This window comes from Agelaius tricolor, unplaced genomic scaffold (assembly GCF_023055355.1).
Source record: "Agelaius tricolor isolate 1412-34295 unplaced genomic scaffold, bAgeTri1.0.p SCAF_20, whole genome shotgun sequence".
Classification (NCBI taxonomy): Eukaryota; Metazoa; Chordata; class Aves; order Passeriformes; family Icteridae; genus Agelaius; species Agelaius tricolor.
Genome location: NW_027269280.1, coordinates 10,671,733 through 10,686,554, shown reverse-complemented (window position 1 = coordinate 10,686,554; position 14,822 = coordinate 10,671,733). Strand labels below are relative to the sequence as shown.

The 14,822-nt window shown below is 45.8% G+C and overlaps 1 protein-coding gene across 2 annotated transcripts; it reads right to left on the bottom strand.

The window, feature by feature from the left end:
* Positions 1–665: 665 nt before the first annotated feature.
* HNF1A (HNF1 homeobox A) lies at positions 666–14,822 on the bottom strand. 2 transcript variants are annotated; one of them, XM_071445554.1, is made up of 10 exons: positions 14,497–14,822; positions 7,697–7,896; positions 7,404–7,590; positions 6,867–7,105; positions 5,965–6,122; positions 4,301–4,502; positions 2,894–3,085; positions 2,509–2,630; positions 2,085–2,226; positions 666–1,503 (listed from the first exon to the last, which is right to left on the bottom strand). In XM_071445554.1, exons 1-10 carry the CDS (start codon positions 14,820–14,822, stop codon positions 1,376–1,378), a joined length of 1,896 nt encoding a protein of 631 aa, XP_071301655.1. In that variant the 3' UTR covers positions 666–1,375. The 2 variants fall into 2 exon arrangements, with proteins under 2 accessions (XP_071301655.1, XP_071301656.1); XM_071445555.1 differs by lacking the exons at positions 666–1,503; positions 2,509–2,630 and having other exon boundaries at positions 2,130–2,226.

Here is a 14,822-nt window from a genome sequence, read left to right as displayed (position 1 = left end):
TTGCAACTGGTGTACATGGGAAATTAGGAAACAATTCTAGGATCAAATTCCTAGAGAATCTCATTACTGAAATTATTGATGGTATCTAGAGGAAGCTCTTATCAATGAAACTTTACACAGACATCTGCAATTTTGATATTCCCACATATGATAACTGAAGACTTCACTGTTGGGCTTTTTTAGTTCTCCCTTCCAGTCTCAAGGTTTTTCATCCATTTCACAGTTAAAAGAGTAGCTCAGTTTCAGTCACAGACAAAAACCTGTTAGTTGGGGCTGTTTTCATGTCTGGCTAATGATGTATCAGTGATGTGGATGTTGAGAGTAAATAGAGAGGAATAATTAGAAGAGGAATTACATAAGTAGATCCCTGGGACTAAAACTCTTCTCTTAGTGCAAGCAAGACCCTTGGAGCCCTGGGCAGTTATTTGCATACCAAGAACTACAAATCAAGCCTGCATGGAAGCTGAGAATGAGCCATGTTGTGTAAAATGAATCCAGGCTGAGTGTTTATAGAGAAAACTGAAGGAACCTCTACTTTGTGTGGAGCATGGGAACCTCCCAGGTGCTGGGCAGTGGCAGGGACCAGTGGGAAATGCCATCCTGCAAATCATTCAGCAAATCAGATGAGATGAGAATCCACAGGATTAATGCAGAGAACTGGAATCTCCTTGCAGCTGTTAAACTTTAATTTCTGCATTTAAAACAAAGCAGAGCTATTTCAAAAACAACCAAGCCATTTCCACTAGGATAGCATGATTTTAGAGCAGGTCATTTTTAACTGAGAATGTTTAGTATTTCAGTAGTTTATTAAGGATTTGTAGCTTGTCAGTGATCTCATACTGACAGGTTTGTGCCAAGCCATTCCCAAATCTGTTTCTTGGTTATTCTCATTGCAAAGTCAGGAACTTCCAAGGTTCTGTTATTTCTTATAGCTCCTGTTGGTGCTTCCTTGCAGCAAAGGAGGAGAGTGTTTAAAGGTGGTGTCCCATCTTTGGCAGCCCAGCCTTGCTCTTTCCCACGTGATTTAGTCTGGTGCTGACAGGTTCATACAGCCCAGCCTGGTGAAAGCTGAGTGAATTAAAGTCCCATCCACATCCTGGCACTGTTGGGATTCCTTTTTGGGCAGCCACAAAAGGATGTCTGGCCATTCTGAGCTGGCTGCTAGGGTTAAGGTTTGCTGGGGCTTTTTTGGTGGGGTGGCAGTGGATTTCAGCAGTGCCAGCATCATCTTTCCATATTTTCTGTCTTGAGCCTGAGACTTTTTCTCTCCTGGAGGCAGCTGAGCAGGGGTTGTGTGAGGCTGTGGTGGCAAACAGGGCTGGAGGTGCACCTGGCAGGTTGGTTGTGGCAGTCACTCAGGGGCTGCTGGTGGTGGTTACTGGGTGGAAGATGCCATCTGTGTGGAGATGAAGGTCTCAATGACGTTGTGAGTGGATGGCAGCAGCTGGCTGTGGCTGTTGGTGGAGTCAGAGCTTTGGTAGAGCACCAGGCTGCTGGAGGACACTGCCAAAGGTACAGGCAGAAGTCAATGGCAGATTCTCACCAGTCCCCTTATTGCACGTACACCCCATTTGCAGCATGGCTGTGCTCTCCTGGCTTAGGGGCATAACTGCTTTTCTCTGTGTGTTTTGGGTGCTGCTAAATACCTGGTTTGGGTCCACAGCCAGCCTGAAAACATTGAGGGCAGCAATCTCCAGAGAGTTCAGTTCTAAGGATTCTAGCTGATGTCCTAGTTCTCCTCTTAGAACTGGGAAGATCCAATTGGAGTCTTCATGAGGGAGACTTGGGCTTCTCAGCCCTGAGAACTGCCCACAGGACTGGGTACTCATTGGCACTGATTTTTGTTGATATTTTTAAAGGTATTTGCCTTTCTGAAAGGGCCAATTTCCACAGTCTGGCATTACACAGACTCTGCTCTGAATCTTTTCCTTATATTGACTTTTCAAACCCCTCAGGACACTGGCAGAGCCAATTTAAGGAATTGAGAGCCCCAATTACCATTTTCTAACTGGATTTTACAGTATTGGCAAGAAAAACTAGGCAATACATGGCTTAAGAGCCACAATAGTGGCTGCTGCTCTTACCAGCAGGGCTGGAGGTGAGGCGAGGGCCTGGCTGAAGGTGCTGGATTGTTGAGTCTTGGTTCTGTAGATGGATTGTTGGTGCCTGTGACACTGGTGTGTGCATCCCAGACTCGGTGTGGGTCTCTGAGTCAGGTGTGAATGCCTGGAGAAAAGAGAGTTAATAGTGGCTTCTACATCCTTCTGAGAGCTGTGAGAGAAGCACTGAGCAGGTTCTGGGGAGGTGAAATCCTCCTGGATGATGCAGTGAACAACTTGCTCTGGTGCCTCCAGCACTGCAGCTGGTCCCAGCAGGGCCAGGAGATGAGAAAGATGCTTCTGCTGGGATGGCACAGGCACACCCAAAAGCTCTTTGACATGCAAGGAGCTGCCTGCAGGCTGGTGCAGCTCTCAGGAGGGGGAACAAAGGCTAAAGAAAGGCTGTTACCTGTTTAGTTGGTGTCAGGTTGGTCAGGGCACTGAGATTGGCTGTGTCTGTTATCACCATGGTTTGTGGTAAGAGGCCTGCATGTGTGTATTGAGTCACTTCAGATTTGGGGCCATAGAGAGCTGTACATGAAAGAAAACAACATCATGTGGGTGCTGGAGCTTTGGCTGAGCTGTTCTCCTCATGCAGTGGGACCTGCTGTCTGTCTTCAAAATGCTGGGGGTGGAGGGACAGGGAGATAAATGCAATAGAAAAATAATTTCATAATTAGAGCAACAATAAGAGGAGGAAACCAGAGTGCTGTAAGCCCAAGGACCCAGCAAATGCACTCAAGGAACAGTGTCTTTATTTTTGCTTACTTAAGCAAATGAATGTATGTTCTTACCGTGAGGGTTCTGTATCTGAGCCATGGTAGCCATGAAGGGGCTCTGGTTGATGTGGCTCTGGACCTGCTGCATCAGGGGCTGCTGGTAGGATGGGTGCAGTTGCTGGGAGAACTGAACAGGCTGCAGGGTAGTGAGGCTGCTCCCCATGCTGTTTATTACAGGAACACTCTGGGGCTGGGTTGAGGCCAGGCCTGGAAAACAAGGACTGATGCCAGTGGTGTCCACCCTGCAGGAGGAGTGGGGCTGCTCTGCAATGGGGGCATCTCAAACAGCCATTGGGGCAGCCTGCAGGGTGGTTTTAGGTCCTGCTTTTCAGGTGTTCCCTTGGTTGTCTGTGATTAAGGATAGATTTCATGCCTGTGAGAGAGAAGTGTAAATGTCCAAAAGCTGCATCAACCCACCTCTGGTTTCCAGTGTTTATTCCTGTCTACGTTCTTTGTACTAGAAAAGTTTCTTTTCCAGTTTAGTGATCACCAGGGAGGCCTTGCTCAAAAATAAATTCAGAGCATCACCTCAGTGCCCAGTTAATTTACTCTTTTTATTTTATGAAACTCTTGGCAACACAGACAGCTAGGCTGTAGCTGTCCAGCCACATGGAATGGAGTTTTAACTCTTTTTGCCAGGGCTGCCAAATTAAGGAATTTGAGCCAGTGAGAGAGGTAGAAGGTTTCACATATTGCTGCCCATTTCCCACAACTGTCCAGACCCTGTAAATCAGCAGGTCTCTCCTGCACTCCAGTTTTTGGGGTTTTTTTTTTTGTTTGCACAGAATTCAAATCCATATCACAATCTTGGGAAGAAATGGAAATTAGTTCACAGCTGTCACCATGGAACAAAACAAGGCCTCTTTCTTCCTTGGAAGAAAATGTAAGAGAAGAGTATACACTTTATTTTCCTTTCCTCTAATGAGATGCACATTGGCAGTAGACTAGTCTTGGAATGAAAAGAAATCTCATAAAAGTCCAGAAAAGCTGTCAAAGTGAAAAATATAAAAAAATAGTAATTACTGCTGTGGATTCCAAAGGCATATGCTGCTCTTTGCAGGAAGTGGTGGAACAGGATGTTTTGTCTTTCAAGCACTATGAACATGCTTTAATTTCCATCATTTTAAGGAAGTATTATATTTATATTTGGAAAGATGAAGAGTAGCAAACCAAAACATTGGCATAGGAATAGATTACTCTTAAAACATGGCTTTTGTGTGTAACTTAATTCTACCATGAACGAGGAACATCTGTCCTGAATCCGCTGGTACTCGCCAACAGCGCTGCTGATCTTAGGTGACAATTTCCTCAGGTCTGTATCACTGCCAGCTTAGTGCTAAGGCTTTGAACATGGGGCAGGTGATTGTGACAAGGAGAGGCAGCTGTGGCTGCAGGAAGCAGAGCCCTGCAGCCTCCACTCACCGATCACCAGCGTGGAGGCTCCGGTGTTGGTGAAGGCGGGCGCCAGGGACGGCGTCTCGCCCGCCCCGATGGCCATCACCCCCGGCAGGGAGGCCATGATCAGGTTCTGGGTCTGCTGGCTCAGCGTGTGTGGGCTCTGCTCCAGGCTGTGCAGGGCAGTCAGGGTGCTGACAGGAGGGAGAGTTCCTCCAGGAGCTGATACCTGTGGGAAAGGAGAACCCTGAACGTGCCACCTGCAGCAGGTGAGTCCCAAAGCTGACAAACTCCTTTCTTCCTGCTCCTCCCCCTGCTAACTGCAAGGGCTTCACATATCCTTGTCTGCAGTTCCTGTGTGCTCATCATTAACTAGCACAGGTCAACTGTTGACATACTAAGAGTAAATCCCTGCTGGTTTAGTTCTTTCACATTTAAGAAATTGTAAAAATGAGATTAAGCCCACTGTGTTCTCTTTAGGGATAGATCATCTTCTGTTTCATAGCTGAGGGCAGAAGGAGAAGCTCAGAGAAATTAAGAGGCTCAGGTAACGTCACATGGTCATTCTAGTAGGAGAATTCTAGCAGGAGTTCCTCTTTCCCTTGGGGACCTGTAGTCATAGTATTATGGAAGAGCAAAAAAGCATTCTAGTGATTTGGCTGATAGTTAAATGCCTTATATTACACTTCTTTTCTCTCCCCTCAGACAAAAAGCTGTAAGGAATCTTTAGTAAGAATAAGCACCAAGAGGTTAAACAGTGGGACAAACCACCTTGATACCAGTTTTAGAACACAGACATAGAAGATTTTCAGGACCTCGTGAAAGACTTATTTTCTTCAGCAAGAGACCAGAAAGCCAGCAAAGTGAGTGACTGATGAGATTTAAATCATAGTTATTTTTAGCAACCTTAACTTTGCCTCCAGCCAGCCTGAGCTAATGCAAACTTCTGCTGACTGTTTCTCTGAAAACAAGGGAACATGTGCAGACTGAGAATGATCAATCATGTAGTTCTGATGCTTCTTTGTTAATGATGTGGGAAAAGGTCTGGTCAGATCTCAAAGGGAAATTGGCTTTGAGGAGGCAATCTAGTTATCCAGTACATGTCTGCATCCAGGCTGTTGGGCTCCATTTGTACAGGTAAGCTAGATGTAAGTGTGGATCTGTGTTCTGGTAATCCCACTGGTCTGACCAACTCTTGGCATGGGTAGAGTCCAAATAAGAGCTAGAGATGGAATAAGAATCTCTCTGTGGGAAGGAGGAGAGAATAGGGTTTCCTGGGAAGAAGAAAGTCTTGTCATGCCTTGAGTGCTGTGTTTCCAGAACAGACTGTTTTAATTACTCATCAGGAAATGTCTACTTGCTCTCATGCTCTAATACCTGCCCTCACCACAGTCTAGAGGGCACATATTGGTCTGACATGGTCAGTGCAGAGTGACTCTAATATATCATATTATTACATAACAGGTTATCTAACAATATGTTACATTTGACTATGTAGCATAAGAAGGTGGGTTTAATAACATTCTACAAAAAATACCCATGAATAGTTCATATTATATTAGATTATAATATTATGATTATAATAAAATTATATTATTTATAATTATATATAATAATATATGCCATATTCTAACCACAGGCAGATGGCCTGACATGTCCCAGTCAGCAGAACAGCAGTGTCCATCACTTACCAGCTTAGTGTCTGTGCTCAGCAGGTTCTGGCTGGGCTCCAGCCCAGGGGGAGACACCTGATGCAGGATGGTTTGGGTGGTCACCATGGAGCTGTTCCCGTGGTGGTTGCTGCTGGAGGACTCTGCCTCACTGGCTGGCTGCTGGTTGTACCTCACTCCTGCATCACAACAGGAGGGAAACTGCTTGTCACAAGTGAGAAACTTAGGCAGGCACTAAATTCAGTTTCCTCTGCAGGCACTCGCCACCAGATATTTAGGCAGGTACTTAATGGTCAGTAGGGGAACCAGAAGAACCAGAAGAACACCCTGCCCTGACTTTCCCCTGTAATTTGGTGTAACTGCTTCCTCTAACACTGACTGGCTGTGAGAGCCAGGGAGCAGGAAACCACCCCTCTGGATGTGGCTGAAGAGAGGAGTCTTGGTGAGATCATCTCTTCCTAGAGTAAGAATAACCCCCAGCTCTGGCCCATGGAGCTGTGCTCTTTCTGGATGGAGAATGACTTTTCCTCATGCCTAAAAACTGTCACAGGGTCTGATGGGGCTGGCATTGAAAGGAGTAAGGGGCACACATGACTGGAAGGGCATGGAACTGACTTCTGATAGGCAGTGATGGCTCCTGGAACACAAAGTTTGGGGTTGATGCCTGCTAGCTGGGAGGCCTCACAGTAAGTGAGAAGCTTTAGCTGTGGGTTTTGTTACTGAATTTTATCTCCCTTGACATTCTAGCCACTCTCCTCACCCAGAAACATGGTCTCTTTGTCATCTTTGCTCTTCCCCTGTAGCAAATCTGCTTTTTCTATCTGTAGATTCATTTCCTAAAGGGCTGGACTTGGGAGACAGTTTGGGTGGCTGAGTTTGGGCAGGTTCAGCTCTCTCGCAGATCTCCCTCTGGTTGTTCTTACCGTGAACTTTGCTGGGTGAGAGCGCAGGCGGTGGCTGCAGGGAGGCGGAGCTGTGGGGAGTGAGAGGCGGCGCCGGGGGGGGCTGCGGGCCGCTGAAGGTGTCCATGGCCAGCTTGTGCCGGAAAGCCTCCTCCTTCCTGCGGTTGGCAAACCAGTTGTAAACTCTGACCTCTGTCACCAGGTTTGAGCCCAGTCCCTGGGCTTGAGATGGGGAAACACCTCTCTGAATACATTCTGCCCTGTTGGGAAAAGCACAAGAAGAGCCTTGCTGAGCTGGGCTTATTCAAAGACACAAAGTGCACAGCTCCCAAGTGGTTGTGGTCTGGCACGCTGTGTGGAAGGGTCCTGCAAGACTGAGGCATTCCTTGTGCTCTGTGGACAAGGAATGATCACTTATGGCATTTAATTTAAGCATGGCTGGTGTCAGTGGTGCCACTCGGTGCTGTACCTTTGCCCTGCCTCCCAGTGGCACCAGCAAACACCAGGAATGCAGAGGGACCCTGCTCCTCTTCCTCAAAGACACACACCCACCCTTACCTGTTGCACTCTTCCACCAGTGCCTCCCTCTCTTCTTTGCTGGGGTTTTTCTGCCTCTCATAGGCTTGGAACAGGATCTGTTGTGAGGCAGGACCCCACTTAAAGCGGTTTCTCCTTCCCTTCTTGGTGGGCAGGTCATCTCCCATGGGCTCATCTGTCAGGATGCCCTGGCCAGCATGTGTGAATTCTGCAAGCACAAAGGGCCAGGGAATTTTTTCCTTGGAAACAATAAGGAGTAAGGACAAGCAGAAGCCTTTATGGCACTGAGACAGGAGCATTGTTGCCATACTCACGCTGGGCCACCTCTCGCTGCTTCCGGACGTACCAGGTGTACAGGGCTGCTCGTTTCTGGGTCTTCATGGGAGTGCCCTTGTTGAGGTGTTGGGAGAGGTGGGATTGGTTCAGACCTGTGGTGTCCACCACCTCACGCTGAGGGATGTTGTGCTGCTGGAGGTAAGACTTCACCATCTTTGCTACTCGCCAGGGATCCTCTCTGGAAGGAACACAAGGCATTTCTCAGGGGAGAGAGATCAAACACCCGCTCTCAGCAGACCTGGGTTTCAAGGAAGTGCAGCAGTAGCTCCTGAGTGGCACTTGTCAGTCATCACCATCATGTTTGGTGAGGCCAGAGTGCTCATTGCCTGCAGGGGAGAAAGCTGTTCCTCAGTGTGCTGCCTTGCTCAGTTCTGATTCTGTATGCAGGGTTAAACTGTATGACATTGGAGATAAAGTGCAAAAGATGTAGCAGTGGCTTCCTTTGAAGTTCTGTCTGTACACACTTAGGTCTGCCCTTAGGAGGAGACTCTGCTTACCAGGGGAATTTCCAATACACAGAGGCAACCTCTCTCTTCCCTTTCCCTACATTACTTTTCTTCTCTATCCCCCTCTCATTAAAGCACATGGGGCAGATGTACTGAGTTTTCCAAGACAGATTGATTGTGATACTAGACTGAACTTGACTCATGCCCTGATTCTGGTCCAGGTTGGGTTGCCTTGCAATGATTCAGCCAATGGAAACAGGCTGTCATTATACTGTGGCATGACAGCTCTGTATGCATATATATGACAAATCATCCAGAATTATGTTCTTACACATCTGCTACGTGTTACTCAAACACATTGCTTCACACCTAGGTCTACTCAGAGCTTCTAAATGCAATATGGAATTACTAATTCCTCCTATTGCTGCCCTCCTTTGGGTAACAGCTGAAGGAATAGAACTATTTGAGACCTGCAGACAAAATTTCAGGAACAGTGTGGGATTTTATAATTGATGTGATCCTCTGGGTTTTATTATATCCAGTCAGAATATCCATTAAGGTTCTTGAGGAAAATAGAGAAAACACGACTGTGACTTTATGTGTATTGTTTTCCCCCCAGCTGAAAGTCACAGTAGAAATAAAGATGTGAAACTCATCAGTCTAAATCCAAGCAGTGCCAGAGCACCTCTGCAGAACAGCTCCTGGCTCACTTTGAACAGGGGCATCCTTCTGTGCCTTCTGTGTGAAATGTCTGCAGGAAATGGCTTGCAGTGCTGTAGGAAGACACTGGTGTCATATTCAACACCAGCATTAAAGGAGCAGTGGGGAGAAAAAAAGGTGCCTGGGATGGTGCAGAAACTGTCACAAGAGCACACATGTCTGAGCCAGAGGCACCAACTGTGCTGTTCATGGCTTTGTTGACTCAGGAGGTTGCTGGAGGCTGCACAGTGATAAGGAGGACAAAGTCCACACCTGTTCTCTCAGTACAAACACCCTTATCTCTGTTCCCCTGCAGCCCCTCTCCCAGGGGCTGCTTAGTCCAAGGAGCAAGCTCCACAGCAGTTAAAGTGTGACACAAATGGTGTCAGTTACAGCTTTTTGAAAACCTGCTTAAAATAGAACATTCGTTTCTCTTTTTTTACATTGGAGCACTTGCCATAGAGGCTTCTGATTTTTAGCATCTTCCCTTAACTATCTTTGTCTTTCAAAAACCACAAACTGAGCTGAATTTATGAAAGCTTTTCTTTCCTCATGGTTGTTTTTGTTTGTTTCTTTCTTTTATTTTCCCCTCCTGCTGCCTAAACTAGTCTCCTGCCTTTGTACTTGTGATGGTCTGGCCAGCACCTGCACCCTGTGTTCATTGTCCAAGTCCCTGTATAGAGGGGAAAAGCCTCTGACCAGGGAGCTGACCTCTTGATTTCAGTTCTGGCTCAGATGGGAAGAGGAAAGTCTGTGTGGCCACTGATAGAAGCCTCTGTTATGTGTTAGTTCCTTTCTGCACCCCAGTCAAGTCAGTTTTGTCTCCCCTGTTGAGATCCTCATTTTGTGGCAGGAATAAACCAGTAAGTTCTGTGAGTCTCTTCTCACAGTGGTTAAAGACTTGTGGGGTTTGTCTTCTTTTAACTCAGCAGGGAGCTTTGTCATGCAAAATAGTGCAGGGAATCTTAGTTCAGTGTGATTTCCTAGGACAGCTGCATGAAATCCTGGCTACTCTGTACATTGTCAAAGGCCAGTCTGCAACACCAAAGCAGCAAGTGCTTTAGGCCCAAGGCTACACCACAGTCCAAGTGATGACAGTCTGGCCAGCTGAGCCCTTGCTCAGATACACAGTTCCACCTGCAGAGCCTCCATCACAGGCTAGGACATCAGAAGTTGAAGCCTCTTCTCTTTCACTGGCTATAAGAATATCATTTACTGTCAGAGGGGAGGATTTCACTCTAAACTGAGTTCTCTGCTTGTTTTACAGCCAAATCTCAATTGTTTCAGTGAGTCAGAACTGCACAAATAGGTTTGCCTTGCTCAAGCTCTCCTTCCCTATCTCCAAGACTGTTTTCTGCCTTCTAGTTTTCCCTTCTGCTCAGATGCAAACTGTCTTCCCAAGGTCTCGTTCTCCAGGGTGTAATCTCTCTCCTGGTTGGTCTCACACTGGTAGCTTTTACTTCCTTCTTCTGAAGTCTTGTTCTCCTGCTCTCACTTGCTTATTGCCATGTGAGCATAGCCCTTCTCCATGGCTCATCCCCACCACAGGGGCCAGGGTCCTCACTCCATGTCAGCTTCCCATTTTCTTAGTTCTGAGGTCACTTTTTAAGGGCGTTTTCACCTCCCTTTTGTTACCTGAACAATAAGTAACCCAGGTAGTTAGTTATAAACTCAAAGGGAACAAGAGGCTGGTTGATAATTTATAGCAACATCTCAAATTTAAATGGAAAGTAAATATCAAGTTGTTAGCATTAAAGAAAACCCATTCCAGAGAGCTGGAGATGTAACATTCAGGGGACCTTCTCCCTCCTTCACTCTTCCTGACTTTTTATTTTTCCTTTGTTCTTTTCTTTCTTCTCCTCCTCCTCCTTCACTCTCTCTTCCCTTCTTTCCTGTTCTGATTCTCAGGTGGGAGAAGCCTTCATTTCCCTGAGGTGTGTTCTGAATTGCTGCTTTGGACCAGACCCTGCTCAAGCAGAGGTTCAGAGCTGTGAAGTGCTCAGGACCATCCCCGGCCCTTTCCTCTGGAGCTGCTGCACATCTCAGTGCAGAGGGAAGGTAAGACCATCCATGCTGGCAGTGTTCCTTTCTGTTGAACTTGGCCTGGTTTGCCTCATCTTGGTTTATATGTGGAAATGAAAGGGGTGTGGCAGCTTCATCTCCAGATTCCCCAACTAGAGCTGTTCTAAGCAGGGGGAATGACTGGACCTTTGTCATGATATATCTTTGTTTTCTTTTTTCCTCCTGGAAAGCATGCTTTTATCCCTGCCTCCAGGGGAAATCTGTTGCTTATCTCAATTTCTCTCTTTCCTAGTGGAATTTCAGCCCTTGCCCTACAGGTGGATTGTCACTCTACCTCTCTTCATTTGCTTTACCTGCAGTAGTATGGTCCTTTCCCCCAAGGTAGCCTCCTTCTTGCCTTATATTCTGGGATTATCTGGGAGTTTCTCCTCACAGCTCTACCTCCCTACTGAGTCATTTATTTCTTATCATAGATGCAATTTGTTTTGTGTGTGGATTGATATGGAAAGAATGTTTTTATTCAAACTGTAAATCTACGGGAGATCAGTGAGACGTATGAAAGGACAAAATGAAATTATGTTAATTCCCCACTAGAGAAACCTTTAACTGAATGGCTTTTAGCATGTTTTCTCTGTAGGGACAAAATCTAATCAACACCCATGGGTGCACCCAGTCCTGTGGGTGTATCTTCTCTGTTCTACTCAGCTTTGAGCAGAGTTTTTCAAACTGGTTTCAGTTTCAGTGGTCCTGTGGAGACATAGTTGGTCTCTTGGTGCTGTCAATTTTTTCTCTTTCCAGCTCCTGGAAAGCCTAATAATGGACACTTTTCCTGATTCTACTCTATAAAGCAATAGCTTTATAAGCAGTGGCTGCAGTTAGCACAAAGACTTTCCTCTATCAGCAATAGCTGCCCACAAGTCAATCTCTCTGTTAAAATTTGGTCTGCAGACCAGGAGTTCTTAATAATGCCCAAAGAAGCTTCTATCTAAAGGGAGAATTGCCTCCATCTGGTTTCTGCATTTGAAACCCTTGTGTAGATGGTGAAATAGTTTTGCAAGCAGTGACCTTTTGCAGGGAATCCCTGGGCATGGAGATTCTTGCCTGCCTTTCTTTTGTCTACTGCTGGAAGTAATTTCTACCACAGACTGTTCTGCCCTGCTTTCTAATACATACAGTACTATTTTAAGGACATTACTTTAAGGCATCTATTAATGGAAAGGTTTGATCTTAAAACCAAAAAAAGTTTATTAGTAGGTAAGAACTTCTTAGGTATTATCAACCCCTGCTACTGGTTCAGATGCTTTGAACAGATTTTTAGACACTCTGTTGATTTGATGAGAAATGTGGAACATGTCAATGCAGGCTTCCTACTCTTTTCATTTTAACTTGATAAATTTTGATCTATTATAGACCTCCACTTGTAATCTTTTTTCTGAAACTGAGGCTTCTGGTGCCTTTATATTGTCATCAACAGCAGAAGTGAATTGCTCTATCCTGTGGTGGGGGAGATTGATGACAGAGATCTTTGATGTTTCAGAGTAAAGCCTTTGTAATTAAGAGCCAGTGTGAGGCTTAGGAGATCCCTGTCCTTGCCCAGTCTCCTCTGTGCTGTCTCAGGGGTTTAGGTAGGTCCTAGAATTTGTCTGTACCTCAGTTTCCATTTGTGAAATGGAAATGCTGCTCAGCATTTCCAGACTGTCAGAAAGTGTTAATGTCACAGCTTTGGAAGAGAGGTAAGACTTGTGGTGAGGCTGGTAAGCACAGGGAAGACTGGCACCAAGATCCTAGAAAGACAGGGAGGATGAGAAGCCAGAAGTAGTGCTGAAGTGAGGGTGACAGGAAGGAATTGCCTCCCTCCTATTCTTGGACCACAGCAGATGTCACTTCAGTCCTGCTTCACCCACTTATTAGAGAAAAAGGGACAAAGCCAGGGAGTCTTCCTCAACCTCCATGGCTTTCTTTCTGGAGAGATACTTGACAAACCATCAAAAGTTAATGATCAAATAGCTTATCAGGGTATTTTCATCTATAAATTTATAAGACAAAAGAGAAATAATAAAGCCATTGGATAATTAGTAACTAGCCAGGGCCCGCCCGGTGCCACTGGGCTCAAACTGCCCCAAGACCTGTACGCAGACTCAGGAGGATGGGAAGGAGACAAGGATGGGGGGAAGAAAAAGAGTGGGAGGCAGAGAGAGAATCAGCCAAGGAGACAACAAAATGGGAGGAATGGCAGCAGAAACAATAGTGAGGAGAGAAGGGAAATAGGTAAAAAGAATCTGAAAGATGTAAAGGAAGTAGAGAAAACTTAAAGATGTGGAAGAGCTGGAAGTGCAGAAGAAATGGGACATACTGGGCCAGGAAGAAGACAGAATTAATGGGAATTTTTTTCCACACAGGTAAGAGCTGATTCAGTCAATTTTCCTCTCATGGGTTCTGCAGAATCATCAACTCCCAGTCTGCCAGGGAGCTTTCTTTTAAGTATTTACAGGGAATGCTAACTCTTGTCATGCTCTTTTCTTAGCTCTGGCCTTTTGTGGTGGGATTTGATGTTTGCTTCTGCTGTTACATTTTCAGTTGTTCCCTTTGCACGTGAAAGAGACTGATCAGAATGCCTGAGAAATTCCCTAGCTGGATTTTTACTGAAGATTTTGGGTGTTGCTGCACCTCTGTGTTCTATCAGCTTGTCATTTCAAAATAGCCTTAAAACAGTCAGGAATCTGTTGTGATGGATGGGAGGATGGGCCTCATCCTTGCTTGGACAAACCTCTTGGATCTCCCATGGGGATTGTATGCCAGTAAGAATCCCAAATGGGAAACTGAGTGAATGCTTCTCTGAGTCTGTTGAGAGGCTTATTGGTTCAGGGAACTTCCCCTGTCTTTTGATCTCAAAAATAATTGTATGCAAAGGCAAATTTGTGTGGCAGCAAACCCAGACACTGCTGCTGTGTGTGTTCTTTGTAACTGTGACAGACAGTGGATGGTAGAAGCAGAGAGTTCTGTCCAGGTTTAACCTCTGCATATGTTTTGTGTGTGCTTTTTACAAGAAAAATCCCCACCAAAGTCAGGGGACTTCACACTCAGAACAACAAGGACAAGGTCTCTTGACTGGCTTTGGCCAATAATCTATAGCAAACCCCAGTGAAATTAACATTATAATTCTCCTTAAATACAGCAGGAAAACATTACAACTTCACTGTATCATTTATACAAATATAGCACCAGCTCAGAGTGACCAGGTTGTTTTATTTTTTCTTCCTGATGACTGAAATTGTGAACTGTATTAAAAATTTTAATCCTAAACCCTAACATTCGGTCAAAGAGATGGGAGCTATACAGGCCTTGAACTATTCTGAAGCCTGATGCTATAGGCATGTCAAATATGTAATCAGGCTCCATAGCTTCCTTAATGCATTTTAAGCAAGATAAAAGGAAAATCTGAACATTTATATAGCATTTGGGGGCTGCTAGTCCTGGCATGGATGAAGACTGTCTCTGTGTAGCTAGATCATTTGTGAATACTAGGGACACTGAGGAGAAGGGGAAAGGAAAAGAGATTTAGAGGGAGAGTGCAAGAAAGCAGCAAAGAGGAGCAGTAAATCTGTCCTTACTGTAATAGTCTTTCCACCACAGCCTTCTGGTGAGCAGCCTCCTCAGGGCTCAAGTTTTCCAGCTCCTTCATTATTGGAGGGGTAAATTCCTCTCCGTCATCTGAGGTTTCATCTTCTGAGGCCCTGGAGTCGCCCATTCCGTTGGGGATGTCGGGGCAGGGCTCCCCTTTCTCGCTCTGGAGGGCATTGATGGCGCGCTGGCTCTCGCTCTGCAGCCCGTAGGGCTCCGCTTCGCTCAGAGCCTTGATCAAGGTCTCCTTGGTCAGCCCCGACTCCAGCAGCGCTTCCAGCAGCTCCACTTGGAGATGAGTCAGCTTGGAGACCAT

Coding starts and splice junctions, on each gene's coding strand:
- HNF1A (XM_071445554.1), bottom strand. CDS start 14,822: ATGGTCTCCAAGCTGACTCATCTCCAAGTGGAGCTGCTGGAAGCGCTG. Junction 2,631..2,893: donor TCAGATACAGAACCCTCACG/GTAAGAACATAC, acceptor TTTCATGTACAG/CTCTCTATGGCCCCAAATCT. Junction 1,504..2,084: donor CCTCACCTCCAGCCCTGCTG/GTAAGAGCAGCA, acceptor TACCTTTGGCAG/TGTCCTCCAGCAGCCTGGTG.